We start from the raw sequence: 16,003 nt of genomic DNA, 5'->3' as shown, positions 1-16,003 counted from the left end.
AAAAAAAATTTTATCTTTGTGGGAATGCTCCAACTACAAAAATTTATTTTTATTAGAGTATTTGCGTTCTTTACAATGATTTGAGAATATTTTAAAATCAGACATTCATATAATATAATTTTAGAACAAACAATCATGACTGTTTATTCTCTCTTCTATCATAGCAATTACATGTCGTCTACCTAATCTGTAAACTGCGTAACTCCATTTATTCAAATTTTACAGAGGCACAAAAAATTATTTTTCTAAATATGACTAATGTGAATACTACGTATCTCCGATTTTAAAAGATAGGATGCTAACATGGAATATTTTATAGATAGGTACACATATCACTAACATTTGTACCTATATTGTTTAATGAGTGTACAATATTTAATATTATTTACCACCAACTTTTTCTTGAAAATATCACTTTCTATAAACAGTGAGGTCAGTCGTGTGTGGTATGACAAACTGGGGAGTTACAAATTTTTCGTACTAAATTTGCCGCAAGGGAGATACAGTGTATACGAATATGTCACTATTTACTCTTCTGGTAAAAATATGCATGTGCATCCTTTTTTAAACGAGTAGGGATTTTTTCAAATAAATGGCAGTAATAACTCATTTTCAGAGAAATATGGAGTTACTTAGTTTACAAATTAGGACGACAATATGTCTGGTCTCATACAGATATATAAACTTAAATAAATCTAATATTTAAAATCAATTTATCCAAAAGACACTAATACTGTTATCCATAGATTTCTTAATGGTGAATAAATAAAATAAAGGCTTACCTTTCCAACAATAATATAGAAATCATTAACAATTTTTACTCAAACTTTCAAAACAAATCCAGTTGTGAAGACTTTTATGTGCCTGAATGCTTTCATCTGCTACTTAGAGTAGTAACTGTGAGACTCCACCAGATATGTATAAACATCTATAATAGTGATTGGTGGGATAATTTTAATGTAAAATCCAATTCTGATGACTGAATTGTATATGGATCTAAATCTCCAATTATTTTCAGCTTTAATGGATATCTAAAACAATAAAAGAAATAATGTTATTGCTTGCGAAATTCATCATTATTGATAAATATCAGGGAAAAATGAATAGTAAATAAAAATTGTTTCGCCTACCTTTCTCCAACATCTGCGTAGTTTCCAATAATAATTTCCTTAAATAATCACTTTGCATTGTGGTAAATTTAGACAAAACAATGAAATGAAACATGAAACGACAACGACGATACAAACATAACCTAACCTTTGTTTTTTAACTTTTATGCTCCTCCCAATTTCGTGACGTCAGACTTAGGCTGTCTGAAATGAAAACGTCTTTTAAACGTATTTTAACGTCATTAATCTTACGTATTTAAAATCACATACAAAAGACGTCGATATGACGTAATGTTCAACCACGTGTATATATTCCACCAAAAACTGACCTTACCTCGACGTTCTTGACGTCACTTGGTTGCCTGGGATGTATCTCTCTGCTGTTAGAGTTCCATGTTCTATGAAAATTAATTCGGTGCGTCCGTTGAAAGAAATACCTGTCCATACCATGTGACTCAAATTGTCAACACTCAGATGAACAAAGACCGCGTTGCTCAAAATCACAAGAGATGTGAGGGTGGTTCATTGGATCAATATTACTAGCTCAGAAATATAATAAAACTGGGGAAAAAGAAATGGCACGGTCTACATTTATTAAGCTGAGATCCTTGCTGTGCTGCGGTGATCTCAGTTTGGGAACCAAGATGCGGATAGTGAGGTGCTACGTTCTTCCAGTGCTACTGTATGGAGTTGAAGCCTGGACACTGACGCAAGCCACTGAAAAGCGGATTGAAGCCTTCGAGATGTGGATCTACAGGAGGATACTAAAAATATCTTATGTGGACCATGTCACTAACATTGAGGTCCTACAGCGCATGACAAAAGAAAAAGAAATGCTTAATTTAGTAAAACAACGTTAGCTTGAGTACCTTGGCCACGTGATGCGGAACGAAGAAAAATATCGAGTTCTTCAATTCGTCATGCAGGGCAAAGTATTTGGCAGGAGAGGACCGGGACGCCGTCGTATCTCGTGGTTGAAAAACCTCCAACAATGGTTTGGGATAACCTCCGCGGAGCTGTTTCGCAGAGCAGTCAACAAAACAATGATAGCCTTGATGATCGCCAACATCCGGACCGGATAAGGCACTGAAGAAGAAGAAGGGGAAAAAGAAAACACATATAGAAAATGGTAGGTAGTTACTGGATGGCAATTTCAATCGTTGAAAAACGATTTTCGGAGTGGTAATTGAAACCTCAAATAAACTTAATTTTCAAGTAAAATTCTGGCTTATCCCCTCCAAAAATAATAAATTGAATTTAGGTACCACAAGAAAATAGCGTCCGAACAATATTAGTACTTTATTACAGAGCTTTATTCTGAAAACTTTGAATAATTTTGATGTTACTCACACTGGCGCGTCCCCAAAGCTGTATGCCATATATGTCCATACCGGATTCAGTACTTGTTTATGTAATATCATGAGCTTATTATGTATTTACAGCTTCGATTTTGTTTCAAGAAGTCAATACTATATTTTTGATGTTCAATTATTTTCTTTTTGATGCGTTTTTGTATTTTAGCCTGGTATCTAGCTTCATGCCATGCTGAATATTGTGCTGTATTGGTATGCGGTATAGTAGTGCCATTTATTACTATTGGTGATTTATTAATTTTTTATTGATAAAATCAAATATGCATTTGTTTTCATTGAGTTTGATATGCCATTTCTTGGTCCATGCATTAACCTCATTGAGTACATCTTGCAATTTTGCTTTTACTTCGATTTCGTCATTGTGATTAAATATTTGCAAAGAAGCTTGAAAACAGACTTCATAACCATAGAAGCTTAGAGGCTTAAACGAAGGATTAAAGAAGAATAAACTCTTGGATCGACATGGAATAGTGAGAAGACTCAAGAGAACTAAACCTTTAGAGTTAGTGTAAACCTTAGTGCAAATACTCTATGTCTAAAAGTCAAGTGCGTGTTAAGTACTGCCAGGGCCCCCGCGACCATATGTGCAAAGTGTGCAATGCACACGGGCGCCATCCTTTAGGGGCGCCAAAACTGAGGATCAAAAATTGAAAAAAATATTTACGAAAAAAATAAAAAAACAAAAATTAATTTTAAAATAAAAGTTGAGAAATTAAATAGTTCAGTTTTACATGCCCTGGAAGCGATAACATAACAGCAGAGATGATAAAATATGGTGGAAAATTGCTGAATGATTGGATACACAAAATCATAAAAGATATATGTTTAAAAGAACGAATACCGGAGGACTGGAAGGAAGCAATTATCTGCCCATTACATAAAAAAGGCGACAAAACAGAATGCAGTAATTACAGAGGAATAGCATTACTAAATACCGTATACAAAATCCTAGGAAAATCCATAAAAGATAAACTTGAAAAAGAAGCTGAAAATATAATAGGCGAATATCAGTGCGGATTTAGAAGAGGGAAAAGCACAACGGACCAAGTATTCGTTATCAGAGAATTACAAGCAGAAAGCTATGAACACAACCTACCAACGACAGCACTATTCATCGACTTCCAGCAAGCATACAATAGAATAAAAAGGAAGAAATTAAAAGAGGCGCTTGAGGAATTGGGAGTTAGCAGAAAGTTACGTAACATGATACATCTTACTCTGGAAAATACAGAAAACGGAGTCAAAATAAACAATCGATCATCAGAAAAATTTATAGTAAACGAAGGATTAAGACAGGGCGATCCTCTGTCATCTTTACTCTTCAACTTATGCCTAGAAAAAATAATGCGAGAAGCGAAAATCAATAGAGAAGGACTCATATATTAAAGAAGACACGAAGTTTTGGCGTTTGCGGATGATGTGGTGTTACTGGCAAGAGGAAAAAAAGAGCTACAGGAGATGGTACAGAGAATAGTAAAAGCAGCGAAGAAGATGGGACTGTATATACATGCAACTAAAACAAAATGTATGGAGTGGACAGATGGTCAGTTTAGGAATAGACAAAAGTTTAAAGTAGAAGTAGAAGAAGGAACATCTTACGAATTCGAAATGGTAGAAAGATTTACATACCTAGGAGCAATAATATCACGTAAACCTATCATTAAAGAAGAAATACAAGCTAAAATAATGGCAGGCAATAGAAGTGTACATGCGCTTAATGTAATGTTGAAAAGCAAGTTCCTATCAAGAAAGGCAAAAGTGCAGCTATACAAAACAACTATACAGCCAATAGTAACATACTGTAGTGAGACATGGACAATGACAAAAAATGAACAAAATTTACTGGAGATCTGGGAAAGGAAAATTCTGAGGAAGATATATGAAAGAAAAATAAGGGACGGTGTATGGATAAGAAGATCAAATGATGAGTTAAAGCAATTATACAACCAACCTAATATAATAGGAGTGATAAAGGCTCAGAGACTTAGATGGCGAGGTCACATTGAAAGGATGCCAAACACGAGGACTCCAAAAAGGGTACTAAACTATACTATAACTTCAAGAAAGAGAAGAGGAAGGCCGAAAAATAGATGGAAGCAAGACGTCGAAAAAGATTTGGAAAGAATGGGACTAGAGGGCCAAAAAAGAAAAAAATGAATAACAGGAACTAATGGAGGAAAATCACATATCAAGCTAGAGAAGAGCTCAGCACATAAAGAAACGTGAAAATGAAGAAAAAAAAACAAACTTTTCAAGCCATGGGCCTCTAAGGCCTTTAGTGCTATTGTATAAATATATGTATATAAGTTGTAAGTATTTATTTAAGATTTAGATATAAGATTTGTTATAAGTTGTAGGTATTATGGTAAGTTTGTGCAAAAAAATCGAAAAGGAATAATTTCACTAACGGGGACGGCGATACAGCCCGTCTAAAGGTACGTTTTTACTGGCGCGGCTGGCTCGTAAAGTATTAAAAACAGTAAAAACATACCTTAAATGGACAAGATTTGAAAATCGCGTTACTCTGGGTTCGCCATCCACAAAAAGGTGGGATGTTGTGAGAAAAAATGTTCTCGGGTTAAGTTTAAACCCTCTATGTGTGACAAGATGGTCCAGCAAAATTGATTCAATAAAGCCCCTTAAACTTTATTTAATTAAGATTTGCTATGGTGTTGCAATGGTGTTATTTGTTTCTAATTTGCTTTATTTCAAGCACCTACCTACCTCCAAAATAATAAATAAAAAAAATATCAAAATGCCTTAAGGGGCGCCAAAATCCTATTTTGCACACAGGCGTTAGTAGTTCTTACGGGGGCCCTGAGTACTGTTAAGTCTGTGATAAAAAATTGAGAAATATCATTAGGAAGAACTCAACAAACATTAGTTTAAGATTGTCATTAAAGAAAATTTGCTCGTTAGTCTAATCCTTTGTGACTAGTTGTAAATAACTAAAGCACCTCTTAGGTGTTTTTTCAAATAATTTTTTCTATTATTTGTTCTTACACTTAATTTAAAGAAATAGGATTAAATGTGATAAAGTATGCCGATACACGTTTTTTATCGATTTTTTAATATTGACGGGATAACAATAATGACGTAATAAGTGCGTAATATTTTAATATAAATTTCAGAAAAAAACTCTTAAGGTGGACTAAGAAGTATCTATTTATCTTTTTGTTTGTTTTTTGTAATAAAAATTAAACTAGGTTTAAGATAAGATACCCTATTTATTCGATAACAGAAAAAAAATTACACTATTACGTACATTTTTTATTCAAGCGATGATTTTTATTATATTCTCTTTGCTAGCCTTTGGTAAGTTAGTTTTTAAATACCTAAATATTATCTTCGCATCCATTGTGAAAGACTCTTTAATTTTTATTGAAATATATAGTGGAGTCGCTGAAGGTTTTCACCTCCGATTTCGTAGAACCTTCATCGATTTTCATGAGAATTGGTGTGTAATTAGAAGATACTTCAAGGAACAAAGGTGACATGATGCCAACTTGCGCTTTTACCCTGAGGGTAGATGCCACCCCTTCTCGGGGGCGAAATTTTTTTTATTAAAAATAATACCAGAAATCGGTAGAGGGGCAACTTCTAAGCAAAATTTGTTATATAAAGTTATTAACATAAATCAATACTTTTTGAGTTATCAAAGATTTTATTCTTTTTTTAATGCATGTTTTAAAGCTGTTTTTCACGTATTACTCAAAAACTATAAGCTTTTGTAAAAAAGTTGTTATTACGAAAATTAAAGACAATAAAAAATTTAATACACTCCGCACTAAACGAATTAAACTAATGGTATTTCAAAGTGAGTTATAGATAATTGAATGTATATTTTTTTCGACGAGTACTCAAAGTATCCAAGCTTACATAACGGGAAAGCGATGCATTTTATAGAATATACTTGTTAAACACTTGTCAAAGTACTTCGGAATACCTATCAAATGAGCTCCAACATAAGTTAATAGCATCAAAATTAAGCAAGTAATGACGAAAATAAAAGAACCCTTTCGATTTTTTAGGAAAATGTGAAAAATAAAACATACGCCATTTCCACACAAATTAAAATTTGTAGTAATCCTCACAAGAATTTCTTACGGTTAACATAGTTAATGATTTCAACAATTTTGACATTTTCAAATAATTTAAAAAAATCATAATTTTTAAAATTATCGTACTTTTCATTTTCTTTTGATAATAACTGCAAAAATACTCAAGATACGTAAAAAATGACATCTAACTAAATTTTAGTTTTTCTGCTCCAAATACTTTATCCATTTTACTATTTCCGTAGAGTAAAAAATAACCGAGATAGAAACGTTTAAAATTTCAATTTTGCTGCGAGAACCATGTAACCGGAGCCATTTAACCTTTTATTTTTAAAGTCTACATTCGACGTTTTTTAATAGCTCTTAGAATCAGCTTTTAGCTAGTTTTTAGGAAAACCTGATATCTTAAAAATTAACGGAGTTATTTACAAAAAATATCATTTTTTGGAAAAAAGATAAATTTTGAAAAATTTTTGGTGCATACATTTTAATGCTATCAACTTCTTCGATGGCTTATTTAATATATGTTTCTAAAAACTTTGACAAATGTTTAAGGTGAAACAGTAGCGATCAACAGGTAGCGAAAATGCGTTCCAAGATTGCGGCTGTAATTTTGAATATTTTTTCGAGATATTTGGCACACGTATTCGTAATATAATAAAGAATGGCGGTACAGAGCCCAATTTGAAAAATATATTAATATGTGGAAATTACTCTGTAATTAAATGAAATATTAAAAAAACGAGCCTGTACCGCCATTAAGAAGAACAAAAAAATACACTTTCTTCAAATAAACTTTTTTATCCGACGCCTAGATTTTGTGTCATTTTGGAACTACTAATGAAATAAAAAATTTTAGTGGTTCCAAAATGACACAAAATCTAGGCATCGGATAAAAAAGTTTATTTGAAGAAAGTGTATTTTTTTGTTCTTCTTAATGGCGGTACAGGCTCGTTTTTTTAATATTGTATTTAATTACAGAGTAATTTCCACATATTAATATATTTTTTAAATTGGGCTCTGTACCGCCATTCTTTATTATATTACGAATACGTGTGCCAAATATCTCGAAAAAATATTCAAAATTACAGCCGCAATCTTGGAACGCGTTTTTCCTACCTGTTGATCGCTATTGTTTCCTCTTAATAGGTTTATGTTATAAAATGCTTCGTTTTCTCCGTATTTAAGCTTGAATACTTAGATTTGGGTACTCGACGAAAGAAATATACATTCAATTACCTGTAACTCACTTTTAGTTAACATTGAAAGGTTTTTCTAGTCAGGAGTTTATTTGATTTTTTATTGGCCTCAATTTGGATAATAATAACTTTTTTGTAAAAACTTATAGTTTTTGAGTTATTTATGAAAAATCGGTTAAAAACATGCATTTTGTCAAGAAAAATCAAAATTTTTGATCTTTAGTAACTCAAAAAGTTTTGATTTATTTTAATAACTTTATATAACAAATTTTGCTTATAATTTGTCCCTCTATCGAATTGTGGGGTTATTCCTAATAAAATAATTTTCACCCCCGATGAGGGGTGGCATCCACCCCCAGGGTATAAGCGCAGGTTGGCACCATGTCACATTTGTTCCTTGAGATATCCTCTAACCACTCACCAATTTTCATGCAAATCGATGGAGGTTCAACGAAATCGGAGGTAATAGCTCATGTCCACTTTCAGTGACTGCACTAATAAGATTCATTCATTCATTCATTAAGAATTACAATCCCTAGGGATTATAGCTAACGCCATGGCGTTTAAAATCCTATTCTTGGGTGAGGTGGATTATCCCTCTGTCATTTTATAGCTTGCTGTGTGTCTTTGCTGTTCTCGTGACTTTTTTCCATTTCTTCCTCTCCTTGCACTGAACTTTCCAGTCTTTCACATTCACTGCTCTTATGTCTTCTTCTACATCATCCAGCCATCTTCTTCTGGGTCTTCCTCTACACCTGGGCCATAGTGGTGTCCAGTTAGTTATCCTTCTCAACATCTGAGGCGCCCTGAATAACAATGGTCCAACTCCACAAAAGTTGAAACTGAGATATTGAAGGTTTTGTGAAATCAGTTATAGTTAATTCTAGAAATATCACATATATACCGTAATTGGATTTTAATTAATATTAGATGTTTAGTTTTAGAACAATGACACAAAATATTGAAATATTGCTTGAATACTGAGTTTAAGTTGTGTTTGAAAAAATAAAATTGGACTTTTTTCTTATCCTAAAAATATGTAACAAAATTTGGATGAGGTTTAATTATTGTCATTGTTAATAATTTCTGCATTTTAAAAATATCTAACTGTGATATTGCATATACATATTGTTATGATCTGCTTCTTATTAATTTTATATTAATTATTATTTATTTGATTAATTATTTAATTGTCGCAAATCATACATAAAAAATGAATAAAATAATCTCAGGGTGCCTTTTTATAATATTAAAAAATGTCTAAATTATCTTACGTTATACTTATCTTCTCTCGTGGTTTCAGTATCTCTTTGTTGATCCTAATCGGGGTAAAATAGGAAAAAAGAAATAAAGCAAAATATAAAATAAACATACAGAATTGTCTTTTATTTATCAAAACCAATACTCTAAAAATCTATCAAATCTAAAACCTGTGGACACATATGTCCGAATTAAATTTTTACCACTTAAATTTATTCTAGTTAAAAAAAAACAATTTATCGGTTTGTTCCCGATGACTTTGGTACAAAAAAATAAACAAAACCAAATTATGTATTCGCAAGATTAGCTATACTTCCTATTTACTTTTTGAAATATTGGAATTTTAATTCCTACGCTTTTTAGTCAAAATTTTAGTTTCCGAACATAAAAATATCTTTCACATAAATTGACTGACCTTTTTCTTCACTCACTCTGATGTCTTCTCGTGACCCAAAACAGCTCTCCCTCGTTGACTATGTTAAAGGCTACTCATCAAAGCCCTCTCAGTTCTCCAGCTTCAAAACTATCAGCATACCAGCACCAATTCTCCAACGAGCCAAAGCCTCTTTTGACCAGTACTCGATTCACACAAACTCCAAAAATTCTCTGCTCTCCTTCTCACAATAATACAGAATCAAAGAGGTATTTCGTCTCAATTTGATCTGTCTCTCGTTCCACTTTTCAGCACTATTCTCCACTATCAAACAAACACTGGTACTTGCTAACTACTTATCCACGAAAACGTCGACTGCTCCTCAGCGATGCCAAAAACATACTGCCTTCTTTTTCAAATTCACTCAACATTCAAACCACTTTTCCCCTTCCAAATTGCCAATAATCAGAAACATTTCTCTTTTCCATTCGACAAACAAACAGTCATTTTCAAAATTATTTCGACCATCCTAATTACTTTCGGGGAACCCTACAACATTTACTCGGGTTGAAACAAAGATATTAAATAATTGATGGATTCGACCGTTACTTGATGGAAGTTCATTTTATCTCACAATAAAACACTGAAAAACGTTTGTTTTTCTATACTTCCACAAAATTTATTACAACTATGTTATTACTACAGCTGTTTCGGCAAAGTGCCTTTCTCAAGTGATATATTTTACAATGTGTTTGCCTTTTTAAGTCTTTAACTGAAGAGGTTGAGGAGTGGGGAGCTGTTTGTCTCGAGTTGGTCATTCAGAATTATATCTGTATTTTTCAATTTATTAATTTCCATTGATTCTAAAAGTGATAGCTTAAGGCCTTTATTTTGAATATGTAGAATTTGAAACTCTTCATTGAAAGAATGATTATGATCTAGAAGGTGAAGTGCGTATGTAGAAGTGTCTGTTTTTCTATTGTTGAAAGCCCTTTTGTGTTCTGCTATCCGTTTGTCAAAAGTTCTGCCAGTTTGACCGATGTAAGTTTTCGGACAGTCACCACAAGTTAGTTTGTACACACCACTCTGTAGTTGCTTTCTCTTTCGGCTTTTATTGTTTTTAATATGTTTGCTTAAGTTGTTGTTAGTTCTGAAAGCTGGTGTTATTCCTTTCTTTTTTATGTATCTGGCTATTTTTGTTGTTATTTTGCCAGTATATGTGAGAGAGCAGAAGGTACTGGGTTCTTTCTGTGGTGGTGGATACACTAATTTCAAGGCTTTCTTATGGAGTTTTTGGTTTAAAATGTTGTTAACTGTTTGTTCGTTATAGCCATTGTTTACTGCTATTTGTCTAATGATATTTAGTTCTGTCTCGAAGTTATTTTTTGTCATAGGAATTTCTGTCAGTCTATGTATCATGCTATGGTAGGCTGCTAATTTGTGTTGTGTAGGATGGGATGATGAATTGTGTATAGTTGTGTCAGTATGGGTAGGTTTATGATATACGGAGAACTCATGTTTGTTGTGTAGTCTGGTAATCGTTACATCTAGAAAGTTTATGGAATTATTCTGTTCTGTTTCTATTGTGAACTCAATATTACTATGAAGTGAATTAATGTATGATAGAAATTGGTCAAGTTGTCTGTTAGTTCCTGTAAAGCAGACTAGTATGTCATCCACGTATCTCCACCAATATAAGAACTGTTTAAATAAGGGGTGTTTAGAAATTGTTGTTTCAAGTTGGTTCATAAATATATCTGATAGTAATGGGCTTAGAGGATTACCCATAATAAGTCCTGCACTGTTGTTTGTGTAAATTTGATTATTGAATTCAAAATAGTCTTGATTTATGCAAATTTCAAGAAGGTGTAAAATTTCAGATGCAATGATCGGATTTGTACTATTATGGTTTAAAAGGTTTTTAACTAAAACAAAAGTTTCTGTAGGAGGAACACTAGGAAAAAGATTTTTTACGTCAAATGAAATTAGTCTGGAGTTGTTGGGCAATTGAAAATGTTGTACTTTATTAACTAGTTCTAGTGTATTTTTTACGGTGAATTTAGGTGAAAATTTAGTGTATTCTGTAATAATATCTAACAGTTTTTTTGAAAGTTTATATGACGGAGCTGTAAAAGTCAGTTAAAGACTTAAAAAGGCAAACACATTGTAAAATATATCACTTGAGAAAGGCACTTTGCCGAAACAGCTGTAGTAATAACATAGTTGTAATAAATTTTGTGGAAGTATAGAAAAACAAACGTTTTTCAGTGTTTTATTGTGAGAAAAGATATTAAAATTCCAAACTTTCTTTTAAACCATTTTTCTAGAAAATGATAATTACTTCTACCTGTAGATTCTATAGTTCCCGTAATAAACAATCTTTTTCCATTTTAAAACTAAATACATCGTCCTTTTCACTTTAATTATTCACAAAAGTCTTTAATGGTTCATCGGAAAGCTCATTAAAAGAGAAATCTACTTACATCCAAACTAAATTCTAATAAATATTTACAGATCAATATACAGGGTGTATCAAATTTATGTGCCCGCGTTATTTAAAAAAAAATTTAATTTAATTTTTTTTGCCTTTGATTGATAAATTGAAAACACAATAATATGTTATAATAAAGCACAGTAATACAAAGAATTATTTATTTGAAGAACTTTCTATACGTATAATTACGATAGAAAGATATTCTCGTCAGCTGAAGGGCGATTTTCTTCATTAATAGCTGTTGAAGACCGTGTTGCTATCTGCGTCGGCAGATTTCAGTAGTAGTGATGAAAGATCGGAGGTATGTAAGGTAATAAGTCTAACATGTCTCTTTTTTTGCATCAGTGAGTGCTCTTCTGGATGGATACAGAGGACCTTGCTGTACGTTGCACAGATTTTTCATGGGTCTACCGCATCTCTTTTTGGAAATATCCACCGTGTAAAACTCCATGCATTCGTTTATTCCGGTGGTGATGTTGACGGAATTGATTGAAATGAATGTAACAAAACGAACGATAAATATTTTTATTTATTTTGGTAAAATAACAAAAGGTATTGCGCTTGGTTTCTGAAAAGGGCCGACGATTGGTGTGTGTATCGTTTACCAGCTGTGTCATGACTAAAAAGAAAACCACAACGATAATCTGTTGATGCTTCTTCCCTCTGACCAGATGACAATAAATCATTTAGGTCTGGCGTATATACTTTTGCAGTTTTAAGAAAACGCCCTTGGTTGCATTAGTGAGTTGTTGACACAGTTGTCTGATATAGTACTTAATTTATGAGGGTTAAGTTTGTTAAACCGCACAAACGAAAAACAGATGGTTAAGGATACATTCCGTTTTTATTTACATGTGACTTTTGAATGACTAACGTCGTTTCGATTTTGAGAAATAATAATTAAAAATTAAGAAAAAATAAAATTAGCAGAAATAGTAATTATAGCGTAATGCTATACGTTCAATGTTTCTTTAAACTGGAACTGTTGCTGACGATCTCGTTGAAAACGGAGCCATCGAATTTTTAACCAATTGAATTTATAACCGCAGATAGTCTTCTTTCTGTTTGTTACTTCGTTTTCCAACATTTCTGTGCTTAAAAATTCTTCTCGCTGCATTTCAGTGACGACAAAGTGAGGTTGCTTGCTTTTAGCATTTTGTATTATTTGTATCCATTCCTGAGGGCTGTAAATAAGAGTGTTTTCTGCTAGCACTCTCTATAATACCAAATTCTCCATCATTCGGCAAGTAGGAGTGACCAAAAACTAGGAACTTCAAATCTATTATTTTAGTTCTTACGTCTGGATCTTGTACAAGTTTTAACAACGATAGGCTTGTTTTAATGTTACGGTTTTGACCCGTACACGAATCAGAATACGCAATTACATGCTCATAAGAAGAACCTTCTTGCTTTAGGTGTTTCACTAAACATGATGCAATATCTTGCGATCCACGACCACCTTCAGTTTCGTCCCATACATGCATGTATCCTGTTTTATTGTTTATGCAATGTATGCCAAAATTGTATATGTACAAATTCTTCTTATAATAGGCTACTGAAGTAGTTAATTTTGGGTAGGGTAGCGCTTTCTGTAAGTCAAATGTAATCACATAGGCTTCATCTATTTTCTTTGAATCATTCTTTAAACGTTTAAACTCTCTCTGGCAGCATCTGCTTTCCTTTCATGTAGATCTTTCTGTAGTAGTAATCCTTTCTTGAGTTGTTCTTCTGGTGTGGATTTGATTTTCAGTTCAAATTCATCACGTAACTTGCCGGTATCTCGGTGGGGCGGTTTCAAGTGCAAGTTAAATTTACTGTTGAAGACGTGGTGGTAGTACTTTAATTTCTTCGGTTCCCTATTCTCTGTGTCACATTTTTCTTTATAGAGATCGTACATCTTTTTTACTGTAAGATTGCTGTTTAAATATTTTCGATGAGGGTTTTTCAATCTCGAATAGTGACTCTGATATGCAGGAAACATATCGGTGTGTTCTACGATGTCTGAGTCGTCTAGTTGTCTCGAACTTGATACACCACGCCGTTCTTTACATTCAGATGTTACAGCTTTAGATATGCATCTATATAGGCGTCCGTTATTTATTTTAAACGTAGCAAGGAAATATTTCTTGCATACCTTCTGTGTTTTCGTATTATATTTCAATAAGTAGTGAAATACTTGCTGTTAACACCAGAGCCATCTTTTGGACGTTTACGGTTTACAGTACTCGATTTTACCAGGCCATAGAGATATAGATTCTGTTCAACATAATTTCCAAGTTTCCAAAACTAGTCCTGTCGCCGGGGGGGGGGGGTACAACGGCCTTCTGTATTCAGATGGACTTACCCAAGTTTTTATTATGTATTTTGGCCCGTAGAACACGAATTTTTTGGATAACACAGTTGATCCGGATGTCGATAAGATTGTTATAAACAAAGAAGTTGAGGAATTACATAACAGCGATTTCTCGCAAAACAAAACCTGTTTTTGTATTTTTTGGGCCATTCTAACCAAAAAATGTTCCTACAAGTTTTTTCGTAGGATGCACAATTTTCGAGATAAACGCGGTTGAACTTTCAAAAAATCGAAAAATTGCAATTTTTGAACCCGAATAACTTTTGATTAAAAAATAAAATAGCAATTCTACTTACCGCATTTGAAAGTTCAAGTCAAATTCTATCGGTTTCGAATATATACATTGCTAAAAATTTATGTGTTTATTGCTAAAAAAAGCTATAAACACATAGTGTTTCTCGTGCCTAATATAGGCTATTGATTATATTCAAAATAAGATAGCTAAAAGGAACTACAACGTTAACAGGGTTTTATTATTTCATATGAGCAATGGACATCTATATATGAAAAAACCGCGGAGTGCCACCATTTAAAGGGGTGCGTTTTTGAGAAATGGGTGAATTAGTCCCTGGGCACAGGTTACATTAGAGTGAGTTCTATGCACTTTTGGTACAAACATATCTACATAAAAATTGTTCCTGGTTAAATTTCCTATCTAAATATCACTTTTTACAGTGAATGATACTGTTGTTTACAAAAATATATTCAAAAGAAAAAGCACAAAGAAATCCAAAAGAAAGAAATTTTGTTTTTTGTCCCATAACTTTTGTCCACGAGGATATAGGTATAGACATTGCTTTACAGAAAAAAAAACCTAGATATTTATTCTTTAAAATATTGTTTAGTATAGGTAATTAGGATTTATGGTTTTCGAAATATGATTTTTCAAAGTTCTCCACTCACAGCAATTTTGGGCAATTGTCCTTGTTATTTCGCACATATTGTTCTGTAACTTTTTTCTACGTAACTTTATGTACAGTAGGAAAAATGAAAGAATACCCATGAACGAACATATAAAACACGCTGTATTTTCCTGTCACCGTGTCACATAAAAAATTGGCCAACGCAAGTACATGTAATAATTATTCTTACATGTACTTGCACTGGACAATTTTCTTTGTGACACGGTGACAGGAAAATACAGCGTGTTTTATATGTTCGTTCATGGGTATTCTTTTATTTTTCCGACTTTATATGCAATGGTACACGTAACAGGAATAGAAATCAATTACCTTTAAAATGGTCTACTGTATAATGTTGTACGACTTTTTTTTAAAATGATTATGGTTTTTCAAGGTTTTATACTTTTAACGATTTTTTATAATATAATATAAAAATAAAATAATATTATTAGATAATATATAATATATTATAATATAATATTATAGTATACATACTATATACCTAATATATTATACCTTATATATACTAATACCTAATATAAAAAATATTTTTTACATTTTTTATGATTATTTTTGAAATTTCTCATTATAACTTTTTTTTTCTACATTTAGGTATATATTATATTATATAATAAAAAAAGTTCATTTTGTTTACTTTAAAATGGTGTATTACAAAAAATTCTAGGATTATTTTTGATTTTAGGATTATTTTTTAAATTTCTCATTATACATTTTTTTTCTTGTACATGAATATACTATATTATATTGCTCAATAAAGAGGGCTTACTTTCTGTTCTTTAAAATGGTGTACCATCTATATTTAAATAATGGAAACAGAGTGATTCTTTGATATTTTTTTACCTGGATTATTTAAAATTATTT

The 16,003-nt window shown here is 32.2% G+C and overlaps 1 protein-coding gene across 1 annotated transcript in view; it reads left to right on the top strand.

Annotated features, from left to right (window-relative positions):
• Nucleotides 1-5,679: 5,679 nt before the first annotated feature.
• Nucleotides 5,680-16,003, top strand: part of LOC126880358 (endoglucanase-like) — a 48,607-nt gene continuing 38,283 nt past the window's right edge. The window contains exon 1 of the mRNA XM_050644176.1: nucleotides 5,680-5,797. Coding sequence (XP_050500133.1) covers nucleotides 5,764-5,797 — 34 coding nt within the window. The 5' untranslated portion in view covers nucleotides 5,680-5,763. The remainder of the gene's footprint in view (nucleotides 5,798-16,003) is intronic.

This window comes from Diabrotica virgifera, chromosome 2, assembly GCF_917563875.1.
Source record: "Diabrotica virgifera virgifera chromosome 2, PGI_DIABVI_V3a".
NCBI lineage: Eukaryota > Metazoa > Arthropoda > Insecta > Coleoptera > Chrysomelidae > Diabrotica > Diabrotica virgifera.
This window is presented reverse-complemented; position numbering and strand designations above follow the sequence as displayed.